The sequence below is a fragment of the Alosa alosa genome, chromosome 21 (genome assembly GCF_017589495.1).
Source record: "Alosa alosa isolate M-15738 ecotype Scorff River chromosome 21, AALO_Geno_1.1, whole genome shotgun sequence".
In the NCBI taxonomy this organism is placed as follows: domain Eukaryota; kingdom Metazoa; phylum Chordata; class Actinopteri; order Clupeiformes; family Clupeidae; genus Alosa; species Alosa alosa.
This window is the reverse complement of record NC_063209.1, coordinates 6,457,901-6,474,159: the sequence shown is the minus strand read 5'-3', so window position 1 is coordinate 6,474,159 and position 16,259 is coordinate 6,457,901. Positions and strand designations below refer to the sequence as shown.

The 16,259-nt window shown below is 49.3% G+C and overlaps 1 protein-coding gene and 1 long non-coding RNA gene across 2 annotated transcripts; both read right to left on the bottom strand.

The window, feature by feature from the left end:
- Nucleotides 1–780: 780 nt before the first annotated feature.
- On the bottom strand, nt 781–1,725 carry LOC125286168. The gene is made up of 3 exons (XR_007192130.1): nt 1,676–1,725; nt 1,322–1,448; nt 781–1,140 (listed from the first exon to the last, which is right to left on the bottom strand). It is a non-coding gene; the product is annotated as an uncharacterized LOC125286168 (long non-coding RNA).
- A 3,608-nt stretch (nt 1,726–5,333) lies between these two features.
- Nucleotides 5,334–15,596, bottom strand: si:dkeyp-115e12.6 (centromere protein F). Its single transcript, XM_048232132.1, has 10 exons — nt 15,475–15,596; nt 14,476–14,579; nt 13,819–13,883; nt 13,136–13,415; nt 10,969–11,171; nt 10,553–10,678; nt 10,186–10,314; nt 7,401–7,523; nt 6,354–6,489; nt 5,334–6,118 (listed from the first exon to the last, which is right to left on the bottom strand). Exons 2-10 carry the CDS (start codon nt 14,525–14,527, stop codon nt 5,334–5,336), a joined length of 1,899 nt encoding a protein of 632 aa, XP_048088089.1. The 5' UTR covers nt 14,528–14,579; nt 15,475–15,596.
- Nucleotides 15,597–16,259: the final 663 nt, after the last annotated feature.

The following is a 16,259-nucleotide window of genomic DNA, read 5'->3' as shown; positions in this document are numbered from 1 at the left end:
TTATCTTAAAATATGAGTGCTCATGAAGTTGAAAACAGCTCGATGTAGACGGAGGAGCAGACGCCGGAGTTAAATCGTGTCATACAATCCAACCACCCAGTCTGTTTATCTGTGAAAGCACTACAAATTTCCCTTTAAATAGTCCTACAAGAAAGCTTCAAGGCAGGCCACAGTGTTACCACTTAAGGCTTTCAATTCCGATTCAATCAAAAATCAATATATTTAAAAACAACAATGATAAAAGAAGCTAATGCTACATCAATCCAGTGTTTTTTTTAGTTTTTTTTTTTTAACTGGAAACAGGCTGGAACACGACCAAAGCAACAGAACAAAAACATTCCAGTCCAATTACGCACAAAACCAAATGATTAATATCGACTTAATATATTAATCTGATAAAGTAGAGCTGCTCATATACAGTAACATTGTACAGGACATTTACATACATGACACATTCTATTACTACATAGGCAGTGGGTTTGTGCTGTTATCATAAATGCAAACTGTTGGAATATTGTAATTATAAACAGGGGAAAAAAAGAAATGAAGGGAGAGAAAGATACATGAGTGGTGGGATGGAGATACATAAAGAGAGAGAGAGAGAGAGAGAGAGAGAGAGAGAGAGAGAGAGAGAGAGAGAGAGAGAGAGAGAGAGAGAGAGAGAGAGAGAAAGAGAAAAAGCACTTCATGGTGGATAACCATACATGGAGAGGAAAAAGGCTCAGGTTGGTTTGAGTCATAGACAGAAAACACAGACACACAAGTGCACACGAACCCCACACACACACACACACACATTCATCTATGGCAGTGTGATCCTCACAGCATTTCAGGCACACATCTATAAATAAGGCTATTCACAAATTCAAGTTTTGTAAAGCAGGAGAATCCCTCCACAGCTAAAGCACATATACAATCAATCTTCCCAAGGTCAGTGTCTGGTCTCGGCTTCGGGGGTCTTGGCCACATGTGAACAGCTGTAGCCATTTAGAATTCCCCACACATTAAAGTGGAAAAAAAAAAAAAATAATAATAAATAATGTCCGAGGATGTAGCAGGCAAAGTGCAGTGTTCTCTTGAAAGCATGAGGTGGTGTAGCTGTGCCGCCTACTTCAACTCAAGACAAGGTTCCACATCAACCTGCAGACACACCACAGGCAAATCCAGTGAATATGGGGATATCACGTGACTAGCACAAGTGCATTCAACATTGACTAGTTGTGTTGCGGTCTGTCCAATTACAAATGTTGCCAAAGTGAGTGTTTGAGGGTGAGTGTCGTGAGTGATCGAGAGTGAGTGTGTCCAGTCATGAGTGTCTGACCTTAGTGACTTTTAGGGGTCTGTGTCTCCCTCCACTTCCCGCGCTGGGAGCGCCACAGCTGGGGTTCCCAGCAGACCCCTCCTGAGGACATAGGGGCAGGCAGGGCCACTGGGAATATCAGCAAAACCTACAGAGAGAGGGGGAGAGAGCGATAGAGAGAGAGGGGGAGAGAGAGAGAGAGAGAGAGAGAGAGAGAGAGAGAGAGAGAGAGAGAGAGAGAGAGATAGATAGATAGATAGATAGATAGATAGATAGATAGATAGATAGATAGAGAGAGAGAGAGAGAGTGTGAGAAGCACATTCCTAAGAACAACTTCTTTTCGGGCGTACTGAAAGACTGACGGACTGACTGACCTTTCATGACTACCTCGGGCAGGCCGTATGGCTCGCATCGGTGTCGCCGTCAGGGCGGCCGACATCACGGTTCTTGATTTCGGGCGATGCGCCGCCAGGTGCGCCGGGTTGGCCGGGATGGGGAACGAGCTGGAGAGCAGTAGCTTCTCGCTCTCTGCTGCCGCCCCTGGCGAGGGGCATGGCGAGTCAGTCACCTCGTCTTCCTCCTCCTCCTCCGTTGGTCCTCGGTCCGTCTGTGTGCTGGCGTCCAGGACGGCGGCCCTCTGCGGTGTGTTCTCAGGGCTCTGTGCGTGCGTCTCCTCCGTCTGGGTGGCCGCACTCTTCACCTCCTTACTGACCTGTGCCCTCTCAAGGCCCGTGACCTCTGAACTCTGACCTTCAGCCCCATCCCGTGAGGCCTCTGGTGGTCGGAGCTTCTCTTCGGCAGCATCAGCGCAGTATTGGTGTGTCTCTGCAGATCGGCTCGTTCCACTCTGTGTCACCGACACGCTCCCCACCCCCAGCTCAGCCTGACAGGCCGGTGCGCTCACGGACTCGCGGAGCAGCGTCTGGCCGTGGGCCGCCTCCGGTCCGGAGTCGTCTGCTTTGGTCTGCCGCGCGGCATCTTCAGAGGCTTCTGTAGAGCTGTGCGCCTGATTGGATGTGCATGAGACACTGTTGGCTTTGGCATCGGGTCCAGGAGCGCCAGGTCCTGCCCGCTGATGAACCTGATCAGTCTGTCCGAGGACTGTTTTGGTCTTGGTGGGCGAGTCGCACAGCTTTTCTTTAGTGTTAGAACCTCTGCGGTCAGTGGAGGGGGTCTCGGAATGTAAATCTTCAGCTCTCCTCTGAGAGCCTTTGGTCATTGTTTCCACTTCGTGGCAAGAGCTCACCTCATCTGTCAGCTCACCATCTTCAGACTCTGAGCTCTGAAACACCATGTGTGGGGAGTTTTAACAGACACACATCACTGTGCTTTATCTAAAAATAACATAAATATAATATTCCATATAATGGAATAAACACAAATTGGTGTAAGAAGTATTGATACAAGGTATGTAAGGAGTAATTACATACATTATATTAGTTACATACAATGCTTAGTGCAAACGAGTAACTCACCTTTACAGATGCACCATGGTCCACCTCCACCTTGGGTGGTGCAGGAGAGTCCTGCTGCCGCTGTGTGGTGGTGGTGCTTGGGTGACCTCCTGCCTCTTCTGACTGATGGTGGTGGATCATGGACCTGGAGATAGTTTAGATGGAGGAGAGGGGGGGGGCTGCAGTTAGCCACTGGCACTTGACCGTGGACAGCACATCTGTGTTTACACAAGTGGACAACAACTGCCACTCTGCGTCACCCTATAATTAATCTCCAGCAGCTGGCACACTGGCAGGGAGTGAAGTGTAAACAGAGAGTGCATTATCATTGGCTAATTGTCCTGTATTTATTTTCTGGTTAGTGGTGGGGATGTGACTCGGCACCTTGTTTCCAGGAGCTGTCCGCCCAGCTTATCTGTGCTACAGGGGAGGAGGATGTGGTCTTCCCGCACCACAAGTATGCTGCCTCCGTCTCCATGGCGACCTGCCGTTGCCCCCGGCAACAGCGCCGAGGGCTCTCCAGACGCCGCCGTCCTCCAGAGCTCCAGCTCCTCGGCCTGACTCTCGTTCTCCCCGGTCAGCCGTCGCAGCTCCGAGAGCAGAGCCTGCAGCTGGACACGGCCCAGCACAAACACAACACAACACAACAGACTGAGCAATGGAGAGAGCACTTCCACTATGTGTATTAGAGTGTATTAGTGTTTAGGATTGTGTAAATACTGCTTCTATTTAATCTGATAACTCTAAGTACCTGATGCTCATGTGAGGTTGTGTCTGAGTGGTCGAATGTCTCCTTTCCAAGAGATTCTTTCTCAGTGCTTCTCTCCACAGTAGTTTCTGTTACTGTAGTGGCATCTGGCTGCACTGAAACAGGCTGAACTGGGGGAACTCTCTCCTCTGTGTTGTCGGCATCAGATGTTTGGACAGAGAGATCCCCCTGGCCTTCACGGCATGGGCGCAAAGCCCCATCATCCTCTCTACCTGCTGGCCCATCGTCCTGGGCGTGGACGCTAGCGGCCTCCAACTGCTTCAGCCTGGACTTCAGCTGCTCGTTTTCCACTCTGACTGACCGGAGTTCCTCCACTGTGTGAGTGAGCTGGGCATTCTGGGCCCGGAGCAGGTCCATCTCCCTCTGGCTCTCCGGCGACCCTTCGGCCGCCTCAGTCATGGTACTCGCGTCAAGGGCCTGGACGTCTGCGGGGCTCTGCAGGAGTGTGGAATTGTGGGAGTTGTGCTCCAGCTGTCCGCTAGCTAACGCGGCAGCTGGCCATCCGAGTCGGGGGTCTGCAGTGTCCAGTGGCGCTTCTCCACTACCCTCCTGAACAGTGGTCTCAATGTGCACAAACTGTTTTTCATTAAAGTTTCCAGAACGTTCCACAATAGCAACTGTGTTTCCAGAGGCTGCGATTTCACACGGCAGAGAACCAGCCTGAACATCTGTCGTGCTTGCATCCTGGGCATTAGTTTGGACAGTCTGGAACGGAACATTGCTAGTGTTACTCTGTGCCACTGCCTTGTGCTGCTCCCCAGCTTGGGGTTCAACAGGGGTAGATGTGTTTAAGACCTCCTTAACAGATACGACATCGGCCTCCTTATCTAGTGTTTTGGCTTTAGTATTGTCTATCATGTCACAGCGTGCTTCAGGCTGAGTCTTATCCACAGTGGCATCTGAATGGACAGACACCTCTTTGGCATCATCTGAACTGTCTATCTGAGGGACGTCTGTCCTGACCTCCGTCTCCAGTTTCTCCTTAGCTGCTCTGACTTGAGCCATTTCCTCTTGGCACAGACGCAGTTCCTCTCCCTGCCTCTGGATGGCGGCGTCGCGGTGCTGCAGCTCCAGCAGCAGGCCCTCGATGTGGCTGCTCTGGCTCTCGAAGGCCCGCGTCAGCTGCTGCGTCTGACTGGTCACCTGCTTCTGCAGAACCTCCAGGCGGTTCTGGGCCGCTTTGCTCCTGCCGGACTCCCTGTCCCGCTCAGCCCGCAGCGACTCGCACTGGACCTTCAGACGCTCCACCTCCTGGGCAAGGCCGGCGCTCCGGGCCTCCTTCTCGTTTCTGGAATGTTCTGCAAGCTTCTTACAGGCTCCAAGATCGGTGATGAAGTTCTTGGTGGAGGCTTCCTGGGAGACCATAGAGTTCTGGAGGTTGACCGCTTGGCAGAAGGAGACGTGGTCAATCGGGGATGGGATGATGTCCTCATCGTTGAAGACCATGGCTTTGTTGTCGTCGCAGCTGCCGTTGAGCTGCAAATATTTCAGCTGGAGGTTTTCCTTCGGAGCCTTTCTGAGCTCGTCCAGCTCCGCCTCGAGTTCGGACACCTTGGCCAGCAGGTCCTCCTTCCCCGGTCCTTCCTCCTTGCCCTCCTCCTCCTCCTCGCGGCCCTTCTCGCGGTCCTCACGCTCCTGGGTCAGCTCCACCCTCAGCACCTCCAGGTCCTCCTTCAGCCGCCCGCTCTCCTCCTCCATCTCGCGGCCCTTGCGCTCCATCTCGGTCAGCGCCTCCCTCAGGCGCCAGACTTCCCCTTCGCCACCTCCGCCCGGCTCACCTCCGTCCCTCCCTCTCCTCCAGCCGCCTCCTCAGCCGGCCCCAGCCCCTCCAGGCGCCCCGCCTCCCGGGCGCCCCTCCAGCGCCTCCTCCAGCTGCCGCTCCAGCCGCTGGCACTCCTCCTGCTGCTCCTGGGCCCTGTGGTGGAGCTGCTCCGTCTGGGTGGAGTGCTTGCGGCTCAGCTGCTTCAGCTTGGTGCGGGCCTCCGCCTCGGCGCGACGCTGGCTCTCCAGGTCGTCCAGGCGACGCTCCAGCTCCTGCTTGGTGTCCCGGAGCTCATCGCGGAGCGCCACATTCTCCCGCTTCAGGTCCGTCTGCCCACCTCCGCGGTTGGGACTTTGGCTGGGCGATGGGATAGTGGGTTTGCTTCTGGAACATTCTGGTGAAGTGCTGCTGCTTAGGGTTTCAGTCAGCTGTGACTTTGGGCAAAGCTGATTGGTCCCTCCCTCATCACTGCTGGCGTCCTCCTCCAGAGCAGAAGACAGAACCTCTCCAGCTTCATCCGTCTGGTCTGACTCTTCATCCCTCCTTCCCTCTTTCTCCCTCCTGCCCTCTTTTCTCTTGCCCTTTGCGGGCTGCTCTGAGCCAAACTCCTTGATTTGCTCAGAATCGATGCCCTCCCCCGGCTCCCTATCGGAGGGGTACTTTGCCCTCTGGATCGCCTCCTCTTTGGTTCTGTCCACTTTGAGCGCTTTCTTCTTGTGGGTTTGTGTTTGGTGAGGACTGGGGCGATCGTAAGAGACCACTGGGTTGAAGCTGTCGCCACAGGAGGAGTACTGGGGGGGCGTTATGACAGCTGCAGGAGCAGGAGGCTGGTCTGGAAGGGACAGAGAGAGAAGAGAGCAAAACAGAAATCTCAGCTGTTATGATTCAAATGAGTGCAACATGTAAGCAGGAGGTTGTTTTTTTTTTTAAAGAATACATTTCTATTTTCTATCATTTCAACTTTAAACGAGTAATTCCTAATTTCTGTGAAGTTATTATGATGAATTCATAGTGTAATAACTGTATGTGTCCAGCAGAGGGAGCTCTTGGGCCAGTCAGATGCTCACCTTGGAGCTCTTTAAGGCGGCGTAGTGCGTCAGCCAGCTCCTCAGAGAGCCTCTTCACCTCCTCCTCCAGGCTCCTCTCCTTCCTCTTCAGCTGCTCAATGGTCACGGTGAGGCTCTCGCTGTCCCTGAGCGCTTCCTGCAGGCCAAACACAGACAGAACTTATTACACACCATCAGGCCCAATACAGCCAAACGGTTAACCGAAGATAGAGACTTTTGAGGACATAAAGAGTGTAGCCAAACTCGATTCATTTTACACTGAAGTTCAAATTGTGAGATGGCAGTGTGTCAGTGTATTTACTGCAAAGCTTCCAATAATCTAGTCTTCAGTGAACACTGGTATCTTAGTATGTAAGTGTGCCACACATGTCTACCCTTAACTTTGATTTGATATATTTGATTTGATATATATTTGATATCCAGGCATACATGTATATTAGCGCAATCTGGAAGGACAATGTTTTGAATCGGCATCTGACCATTTTGAACACCTACAGTATAAATGTATTTGATGATGTCTGTAATGCATATAACCTTTAACTCCTAACTCAATGAATGACATGTGCTGCACAGATTTCAAACATATCAGAGAATGTGACTTACAGACAAAGACCCTCATCAGCAGATATGCTTAATAATTCAACAAGCTTTTCCTTCGGTGTACAGAGCATCTATTATTTATGATAAAGTCTAGATGTGGCCAAACTCCCGGGAGCAAACAGAGGGTCTTAGCACAGCTGTATTGCTCAACAGTATGAAACATGAGAGAAGCCGTTTGTCCAGAGGGACCTGGTGTACACATCTGACCTCAAGAGGGTGTGGACACACGATCAGCAACAGGAAGGTTTGGGATTCCCACTGGCACCACTGGAGTGGTCCAAATATTGAGTTTCGTCAGTGTCAACATGCTTGGTCTACCAAGTCTAGCTTTCAATTAGAAATTATGTCATATTTAATAGATAAAGCCTCAGGACCCAAGAAGGTCTATGTAATGTAATATGTGTGTGTATCACCGTGTGTGTGGGGGGCCCAGTGTTAGCATCATACCGTTAGCTTAGCTTGCGTCTGGGCCTCTCTTTTCTGAGTGTCCTGGAGCTCCGACTCAGTGCCTTTCAGCTTCCCTTTGATGAAGTCCAGCTCCTGCTCCACAGCCTGCTTCTGCAGACCCAGCTGCATGCACAAACACACACACACACACACACAGGAAATGGACTGAATAAGAGCCAGAACACAAGAGGAAGAGGAGGAGGAGGAGTGCAGAGTTGGGGGTTTAGGGAAGGAGCAATGGATGGAGGGAAGTGCATCAAAGGAGGTCTGGAATGAAGACTGGAATAAGAGATGGGTGGAGGGGGGGGAGAGAGAAAGGAAGCCGGGGGAGAGAGGAGTCTTGGGGTCCCAGCGCCGCTGACTCATGCCAAGCAGCAGCAGAAAGCCCCATGCAGTTTTAACGGCACACTAAAACGTGGCGTTCGTTCCGCTGTGCCGTGAAACACTTCAAACATGAGCCCCCAGAGTGAGATGAGAGAACACATGGTCCACATTTACATGCTTCAGCACTCACATGTTACTCACTGCATGGACACAAATAACCACCGTTTCACTCCTCATGCAGTAACCATGTTAACACGACACACACACACACACAACTCCAAACAGCCACGTGGTAATGCCACACAACTTCCAGTTCAGTTGAAGAGAATGACCAACTTGACCAGCATGATTACATAACTTATACAGTACAAAGTACTCTTTCTTGATACACAGTGTATATGGCTGTGCTGTCAAGTATGAGTCCAAGTTTCTGATGAGCTAAATGTTTTTTTTGTTAAAGGGGGTGACTTCAGGGTCAGGCAAGGACATGGCTAACTAGGCCCAGTAAAAGCCATTTCTGCTGACACACACACTAACAGGGCTATACCACAGAGGTTTTACTATGGGACTATTTCAGTGTCCTACAATTTAGTAACCCTCACTTAGATGAACGGAAGTGTGTGTGTGTGTGTGTGTGTGTGTGTGTGTGTGTGTGTGTGTGTGTGTGTGTGTGTGTGTGTGTGTGTGTGTATCTGAAATACTGGGATGTGGATAAATGGAGGAGTTTACCAGATAATATAATGTTTACAATGTTTTGCTTAGTTTGTGAATCAAAACACAAACATTCTATAGAGTTGTTTACCTTACATTCTACAGTGACCTGACCTGACCTGTTCAGTGATCAAACATTCCCACATAATCAGACACAGACGAACACATATACAGTGCCTATAAAAAGTATTCCCCCACCTTGGATATTTCCCATTTTATTGCTTTCATAAATGGAATCTTTGTCCATTTCATTTGGCCTTTTTTGCAATCAAATTAATGTTAATCAATTATAAATATATAATGCAAAAAAAGCGATTGCATATACTTTTCATAGGCACTGTACACATCCGCTGATTTTAACACAAGCTGTTGTAGATGCACAGACTCAGGGTGCTACAGGTGCTTGGGTACTAATGTGCTGATAGTAACGAGATAAAAGCCCAGTGCAGATAACCACAGGAGTCTGCACGTAGGAAACGAGAAGGACAAGCTGTCAGCTCAGGGACTCAACAACCTAAATGGCCTTTTGTACGTTTGTTATTCATAGTAACAGCAAAACACAGATAATTTGGTCTTATTTACTCCTGTGGCTGCTGCCCTCTTAAACCATTAGAATTCTTTAAGATGCTAATTCTGCCACGCTACTAAACTGAAATATTCACACTGCTTTCCTTCAAAAGTAGGTGCACGCATACACACACACACTTTTGATGTAATAGCAGTGTGGGTTTATTACCATCCTACCGCTAGAGAATGCTGCAATCTAAGCACTTTTATATTGAGAGGCCAAGAGAAAGACAGAAAAAGAAAGGGGAGAGAGAGAGAGAGAGAGCAAAGAATCAGACAAAGCAACAAAAAGTAGGACACAGACAATCAATGTTACCACACTGACCTTCAGGCCTTAAATCTCCTCTGCCAGAAATGAAGAAGGAGAGAGAGAGAGAGAGAGAGAGAGAGAGAGAGAGAGAGAGAGAGAGAGAGAGAGAGAGAGAGAGAGAGAGAGAGAGAGAGAGAGAGAGAGAGAGAGAGAGAGAGAGAGATAGAGATAGAGATAGAGATAGAGATAGAGATAGAGATAGAGATAGAGATATAGAGAGAGAGAGAGAGATAGAGATAGAGATAGAGATAGAGATAGAGATAGAGATAGAGAGAGAGAGAGAGAGAAGGAAGGAAGAGAGGAGGGGAGGGAGTGAGAGGACGAGAGGGAGCAACAGGGGGCAAGAGAGGGAAGAGTGACATTAGTGCATTGACCTGTGGAGCACATACTTCAACTCCCCAGCGAGAGAGACACAGAGGGAGAGAAAAGGGAAGAAAGAACGAGAGAAAAAAAGACAACAAGGAGATGGGCTGGGAGACATAGCATGAAAGTATAAACCGTTTCTGTAAATGAAAGGACAGGAGGTAGAAGTCTTATACATACGTTTGAAGTCCTATAGGCCATCCTCCTGTGTTTGTGTGTTTGGAGTGTGCATAGAGCACATGCGCTCATGGTCACTGATGTGCACGTGTGTTGCATTAAATGTGCGTGTGGGTTATGGAGAGAAAGTTCACTGATGTCAGCGTGTGTCTGTCCAGCTGGATCCCTCATTGTGTGTGTGTGTGTGTGTGTGTGTGTGTGTGTGTGTGTGTGTGTGTGTGTGTGTGTGGGGTGTGTCTGATCATACTGTGTGTCTACTAGTCATACTGTTGTATAATGTAGAGCTCTAGCCAACTGGGATTGGTGTGTGTGGGTGTGTGGGTGTGTGTGTACCTTGTCGTGCTGTGACTGTAATGTGTGGTGTAGCGTCCTGGCCTGCTGGATCTCCTGGTTTAGTTTGTGGGACTCCTGCTGGTGCTGCCGCTCCAGAGCCTGCCGCTCCTTCTGCAGCTCCAGCAACTCCTACAGCCATCACACACACACACACATTACATGCAACAGACATACACACAAACATGCACAGTACACACAGTTTGACACACTAAAGGTCCACATCACACACGCTCACACACACTACATGCAACAGACAAAAATACATACCAACATGGACAGTACACAGTTTGACACACACATAGTCCACGTCTCACACACACACACACACTCAGGCTGTCTCCCTATGTGTGTGTGTGTGTGTCCTCACCCTCTGGTGTTCTCTCTCAATCTCCTTCCTCTTCTGCTCGGCGTTGCAGCGGCTGGTCTCAGCATTCTGCCTCTGGCACTTCAGCTCCTCCTGCAGATGCTTCGCCCGCTGCTCAGAGGCCTGGGCCTGCACACAGCACACTATTAGTCTTACACACACACACACACACGCACACACACAGCAGGGTACACATGACGCCTCTAATATAATAAAGCCTGCATAGGCCTCCATTCTGCAGGGAGACATGCTGCTGGGTGGGTCTATCCACCTCCACATTTGATCTGGTGGAGCCTAATTTCCCCCACTGCAAAACCACATCTCTTGCATGTTCTAAATAAATTCAGAGCATGCCCAATCTCAAGAAAGCAGTTCTATTCCCATCAGCACCGTGCTCAGAGTGGCCCCGCTTCCCTCACCCGGTCCCTCTCCTGGCTGATGAGGGTGTGTGCGCGGCCCAGCTCGTCCTTGGTGCGCATCAGGCTCTGCTCCCTGCCGGCCAGCTCCCGCTTAGCCTCGCCCAGCCGCGCCTCGCTCTCCTTGAACCGTTCGGCCTCCGCACGCACCTCCTTCTCCAGAGACTGCACCCACGTCTGCAGCTCCTGGATCTTCAGCGTTTGGGCTGTGTGTGTGTGTGTGTGTGTGTGTGTGTGTGTGTGTGTGTGAGTGAGTGAGTGAGTGAGTGAGTGAGTGAGTGAGGAGTGAGTGAGTGAGTGAGTGAGTGAGAGAGTGTATGTGTGTATGTATGTGTGTATGTATGGGGGAATAAACAAAAAAAGCAGGAAAATGAGTATTACTAATGTACAAATAAATCTGAGAAATCTTTATCAAGCTCAGCAAACAATAACCACAGGCTTCGTACACAAAAGTACGAGTGTAGGCCAACTTCATGTCAAGTTTGATAAGAAGAAAAAGGTGCAGTCTAAAAGCATTAGTCTATTCACTCAACAAAATCCCTTTGTTGGATACCACAGGGTTTTAAAAAAAAAGATGCTTGTGCCTTTAAAATGCAGCAAAAACGTTCCTAAGACACTGTGCGCTGGTTTGGCAGCATAGCTTCCTAAGCCAGTGTGCTGCCTACATGAATGAAATCAGACTCTTTGCACTGATGCATGAGACACTGGTAGGACAGCCTTTGCATCCAGTCCAGTGAGTCTTTGGGCCACTCCTCGCCCAGAGGCAGGCACACTTCCTTGTTGGCTCTGACGGGACAGGAATGCTCCGCGTCAGGTGTCAGCGGAGAACGAGGATGACGAGGACAAGCGAGCGATTGCCTCAGCGCAGCCAGCCCCGATGCCAAAACAATGGCGCTTATTCAGGCCCTGTGCACTGTACTGAATAAACAAAACCCTCTGTTCTGCTCTCTCGCCTCTGTCTGATGCTCTCGTGCAAAACTCACAGATGTGTGCACGTACTTCACTCACACACACACACACACACACACGCGGTCATCGTGTAATTGGTCGGTCAACTCACTACCAGCACACGGTGTGGGGATAGTTTGCTTATCTGCTACACGCCATTGACTTATCTGGTCAATAAAAATCTGTCCTGTGTGCAGGTCAATGCTGTCACTCACATTGAGCAGAACAGATGAATGTTCGTCACAGGCAAAAAGTGACACAGAAATTAAATGCAAGAGAAGAAGAACTGTAACTGGTATGTGTGAGAGGGGAGGTGGAGGTGGGGTGGAGGGGGGATGAGAAAAATAAAGTGTGTTGTTTATGTGACTCAGGTGTTTGGTACATGCTCTGCGTAACAGGGCCCGACTACAGGAAGCTCTTGTGGACTCTGCCAGTAATCCACCCACTATGGAAACACAGAGCCACTGAGGGGACGGGGACGGGGACGGGGGGGACAAAAGAAACAAACACACACAAAGAAGGAAAGTCATGGGACAAAAGGGAAGATGGCAAGGAAGAGAGAAGACACCCCCACATGTCCAGCCCAGATAGCTAGACAGATATCAGAACAGAGCCAGGAGGCTCCAAGAGCAGCACAACAGTTACTGAGGAGAAACACATCCCTGTGTGTGGGACCAACACATTGTCCCCCCCGTGCACTACAACACAGCAGGCAGTGATCCATGTATCCTGTGCGCCGAGAAGACCTGCTCTCTGTGTTTGAAGTGCACAGACAGCATCCGGCATTTATGGAGGAAAGCTAATGTTTGTCTAGGGCTTTAAGCCTGAGCAAAGGGTAAATATATATAGCCTCTAGTTTCTCCCCCACCCGTCATTGTCACAGTCGGCTTTGTAGAGAGGCAACTTTTCCATTCTTGTGACTCAGATGTATCGCCATGCTACGGACACTTGGCTGTTTACAACAGGGAAGAAAAATGGCTGCTTCCTCACCATGGCAGACAATTCAGCCATTCTGCTCTCAAGGTATGACTCTTAAGGTCTCAGAGGCAACCCTTTCCTTCTGTTCAGGACTTTGAACCACCATTAAAGGCTATCCATTTCCTGACTCCAAATGGGAATCATAAATAACTGCGGCCAGATATATTTGTTGACATCAGTTGTCTTATGATTCGATTGCAAAATAGACTGTTTGTGCTGCTGTGGGAGCAAAAGCAACCCTCACCATCTCTCTCCTTTCTGAGGACCTCCTCCATCCCACAATCCCCCAGTGCATCCTGAAACCCGCTAATGAGCTCGCCGCTGAGGGTCGCAGAGGATGCTGTTTTCCCTCTTGGGACGGACCTCGTGTCATCTCGTTCCCACGGAAACACCGCGGTGGGAGTGGAGGCGTCCGGGTTGCGTGTGGACCGGCGGCCGGGCGTGGCCTTGTGCGGTTGCTGGGGGAACGGCGAGGGCGCTCCCGCGCTGACAGACCTGGGGCTGTCGGAGAACTGAAGCTGCTGCTGTGGAGAAAACAAAACGAGCAGAGTCGACTCGATGGAACGCCATAAACAAACACCACGGACAGGGCAGAGAAAACGCTGATCACTGGATACAGCACTATCACAGATCAGAGATGTTTCCTACCGTGGGAATCGCGGGAAGTGGAAAAAGATTCTCTATGATTTGTTTACATTCAATTCTCCCTTGCTACTACACTATAAGGGCTGTAAGGCACCAATCCGTATGAAAATGTGGTGGTGATGTATTTGAAAAGTTACATTTGTATATTTCTCATCATATCAGATCTGTTGAACCTGTGGACTTGGACATGTCTCTTACCCAAAGAAAACTTTGAAAATGATGTGTTTTTATTTTCCAAATCCCAATCCACTACCAAAGAAAAACGGCATGTGCTGCACTCACTCTGACATGCGCCAGTCTGCTCTCTCCCTCTCCGCGGTGACCCGCTCTCTCGTCCAGTTTGGAACCTAAAGAGGTCAAAGGGCAAAAAGAGACATAACATCAGCCACGGACAGGCGGCCAAGTCCCTGTAGGGGACATTTCATATTGACCGCGCAGGCTGTTTTTGTTCACTGGCACGACAGCAAAAATATTCCAGCTGCAGCGTGGGACTTTTCCCAGATCAATGCCCATGCTGTCAGAGTGAGGTGGTGGAGACGACAGGATGGAAAACAAAGCAGGCCAGAGCAAAACAGCACAAAAGAACAACACAACAAAGTGTCAAGAGCTACAGAAAGACCCAGAGACAGAAAGAGGTGGACTAGGAAACAAAACGTGTGTGTGGGAGCAGGGGAGAGAGAGAGAGACAGAGAGAGGGAGAGTGTGTGTGTGTGAAAGAATGAGAGAGAGAGAGAGAGAGAGAGAGAGAGAGAGAGAGAGAGAGGGAGAGAGTGTGTGTGTGAAAGAATGAGAGAGAGAGAGAGAGAGAGAGAGAGAGAGAGAGAGAGACAGAGAGAGAGACAGAGAGAGGGAGAGTGTGTGTGTGTGAAAGAATGAGAGAGAGAGAGAGAGAGAGAGAGAGAGAGAGAGAGACTGAGTGACGGTGTGTGAGTCACATACTGTTGTGCTCCCAGGGTGATGCCATGTTCCAGCAGGGAGTGGAAAACAACATGGAGTCCCCGGAGCCGTTGGCTCTCTGCAGTTTCTCCAGCTCTGCCTCCAGCCTGCAGGAGAAGAGCGCCGAAGACACCGACACTAATCATGTTAGGCCGTTATGCAAGACCTTAACTCTATTTGCCAAAGCAAACACACTCAGCACTCTTAATACATGTTTATGGACACAGAGCCAGGGGAGACATCCAGGAGTCGTCATGAGAGAAAGACATGGATGTGAACTATGACCAACCACTCTAAAAGCACTTTAGGCCATTACAAGAGGACACTATGTAGAGTTTGACCACTGTGGAGCAGTACTACAGTTGAAGAGTACTGTAACTTTAGTTGAATTGACTTGAGTGTGTGATGGTCATGGTAAATTCAAACTATTCAAATTCAAACACCAGAAATGTGGTGTCCTTGAGGCTAAGTTACTAAGGATCGATCCCAGACCAGCTATACGCTGGTTGCCTCAACAATCCATATACATTTTTATAACATCTAGATTTTAGTGCATCATCCCAACAGCACTAGCAGAATCAATACAATCATCAATTCAACACAGTCCTCATTATTAGGAGATAATGACTGATACAGGAGCCTAAGAGAGAGCATGAGAAACTGAACGCATGTGCTCTCCTGTGTCTCTCACTGACCTCTTCACAAACTCAGCGAGGGGATTTGGTGTTACTGATTGGTACTTTATTAAATCCTTTACAGGAAATGACTTTGTTACAGACTTTGTTTTATACATCCTTTACAGGCAATGACTTATTGTTACTTTGTTAACAATTACATTGTTACAGCTGCTATGCATCATCAGAGCACCACAACACACACACACACAGCATCCAACACACACTACGTCCAACACTGCATTGGCCATGCCTACTGAATATACACTGATACAATGATATGTTCATGCCTACATACATGTCTGGATGTTTGTCTGTGCGTACTGACCTCTTGACCTCCTTGGTGAGGTTGCCGGTGAGTGTGTGGGCGGCCTCCAGTTGGCCCTCCAGGCTGCACACCTGGGCCTGGCGCGCCTGCAGGTCCTGGGCCAGCCGTTCACGCTACAAGCATCTCCCCTGCGCCTGCTCCCCGCATCTCCCGTCTCCGGCCAAGGCCGTCAGCTCGCCTCAAGACCTCCTCACTCTGAGCAGGGGCACAGACAGGGGAGAGTTTCATGAGGAGACGGGGGCTCTGTGAGCAGAGGAGGCTTAGGCACTTAGGCACATGCATCCTCATATCAGGATGAGGCATGCGGAGATGGCGCCATGACCACATTGCAACGCTATGATGAAGTTACCTATATGGCATTTCAGGTATGGACATAAACAAGGCTCGGTATGAGGAAAAATGAGTAACTGCAGGTCAATAGGAAGAAGTGGAGAACCTAATTCTAAGGAACTATGACACAACAAGACTTCCCAGAACAATAACACTCAAATTTCGTCACAAGTCAGTCAAAAACAGCCCCGAATCAAGAGGGTATAGTATTTACCAGAAATCAAAAAAGGTAGTACTCCAACTTTTACTTTCTTTTAATATTTCTGTAAGTAGTGATAAGGGTTACAAACATTTATTTTTTAACTTTTTTAAGATAATGCATTTCGAAATCGCAGGCGCTGCATAAGAAGAGGGAGAGAGCCGTGTTTTGAATACTTCTATAGTATATCCTGGGACTGCGAATTTGTTTATTCTTCAGAATAAACCAAGAATAAACCAACAGCAGGCAGTTTTTA

Coding starts and splice junctions, on each gene's coding strand:
- si:dkeyp-115e12.6 (XM_048232132.1), bottom strand. CDS start 14,527: ATGTTGTTTTCCACTCCCTGCTGGAACATGGCATCACCCTGGGAGCAC. Junction 6,490..7,400: donor AGACGCAAGCTAAGCTAACG/GTATGATGCTAA, acceptor TTTGGCCTGCAG/GAAGCGCTCAGGGACAGCGA. Junction 6,119..6,353: donor CCGCCTTAAAGAGCTCCAAG/GTGAGCATCTGA, acceptor TGTCCCTTCCAG/ACCAGCCTCCTGCTCCTGCA.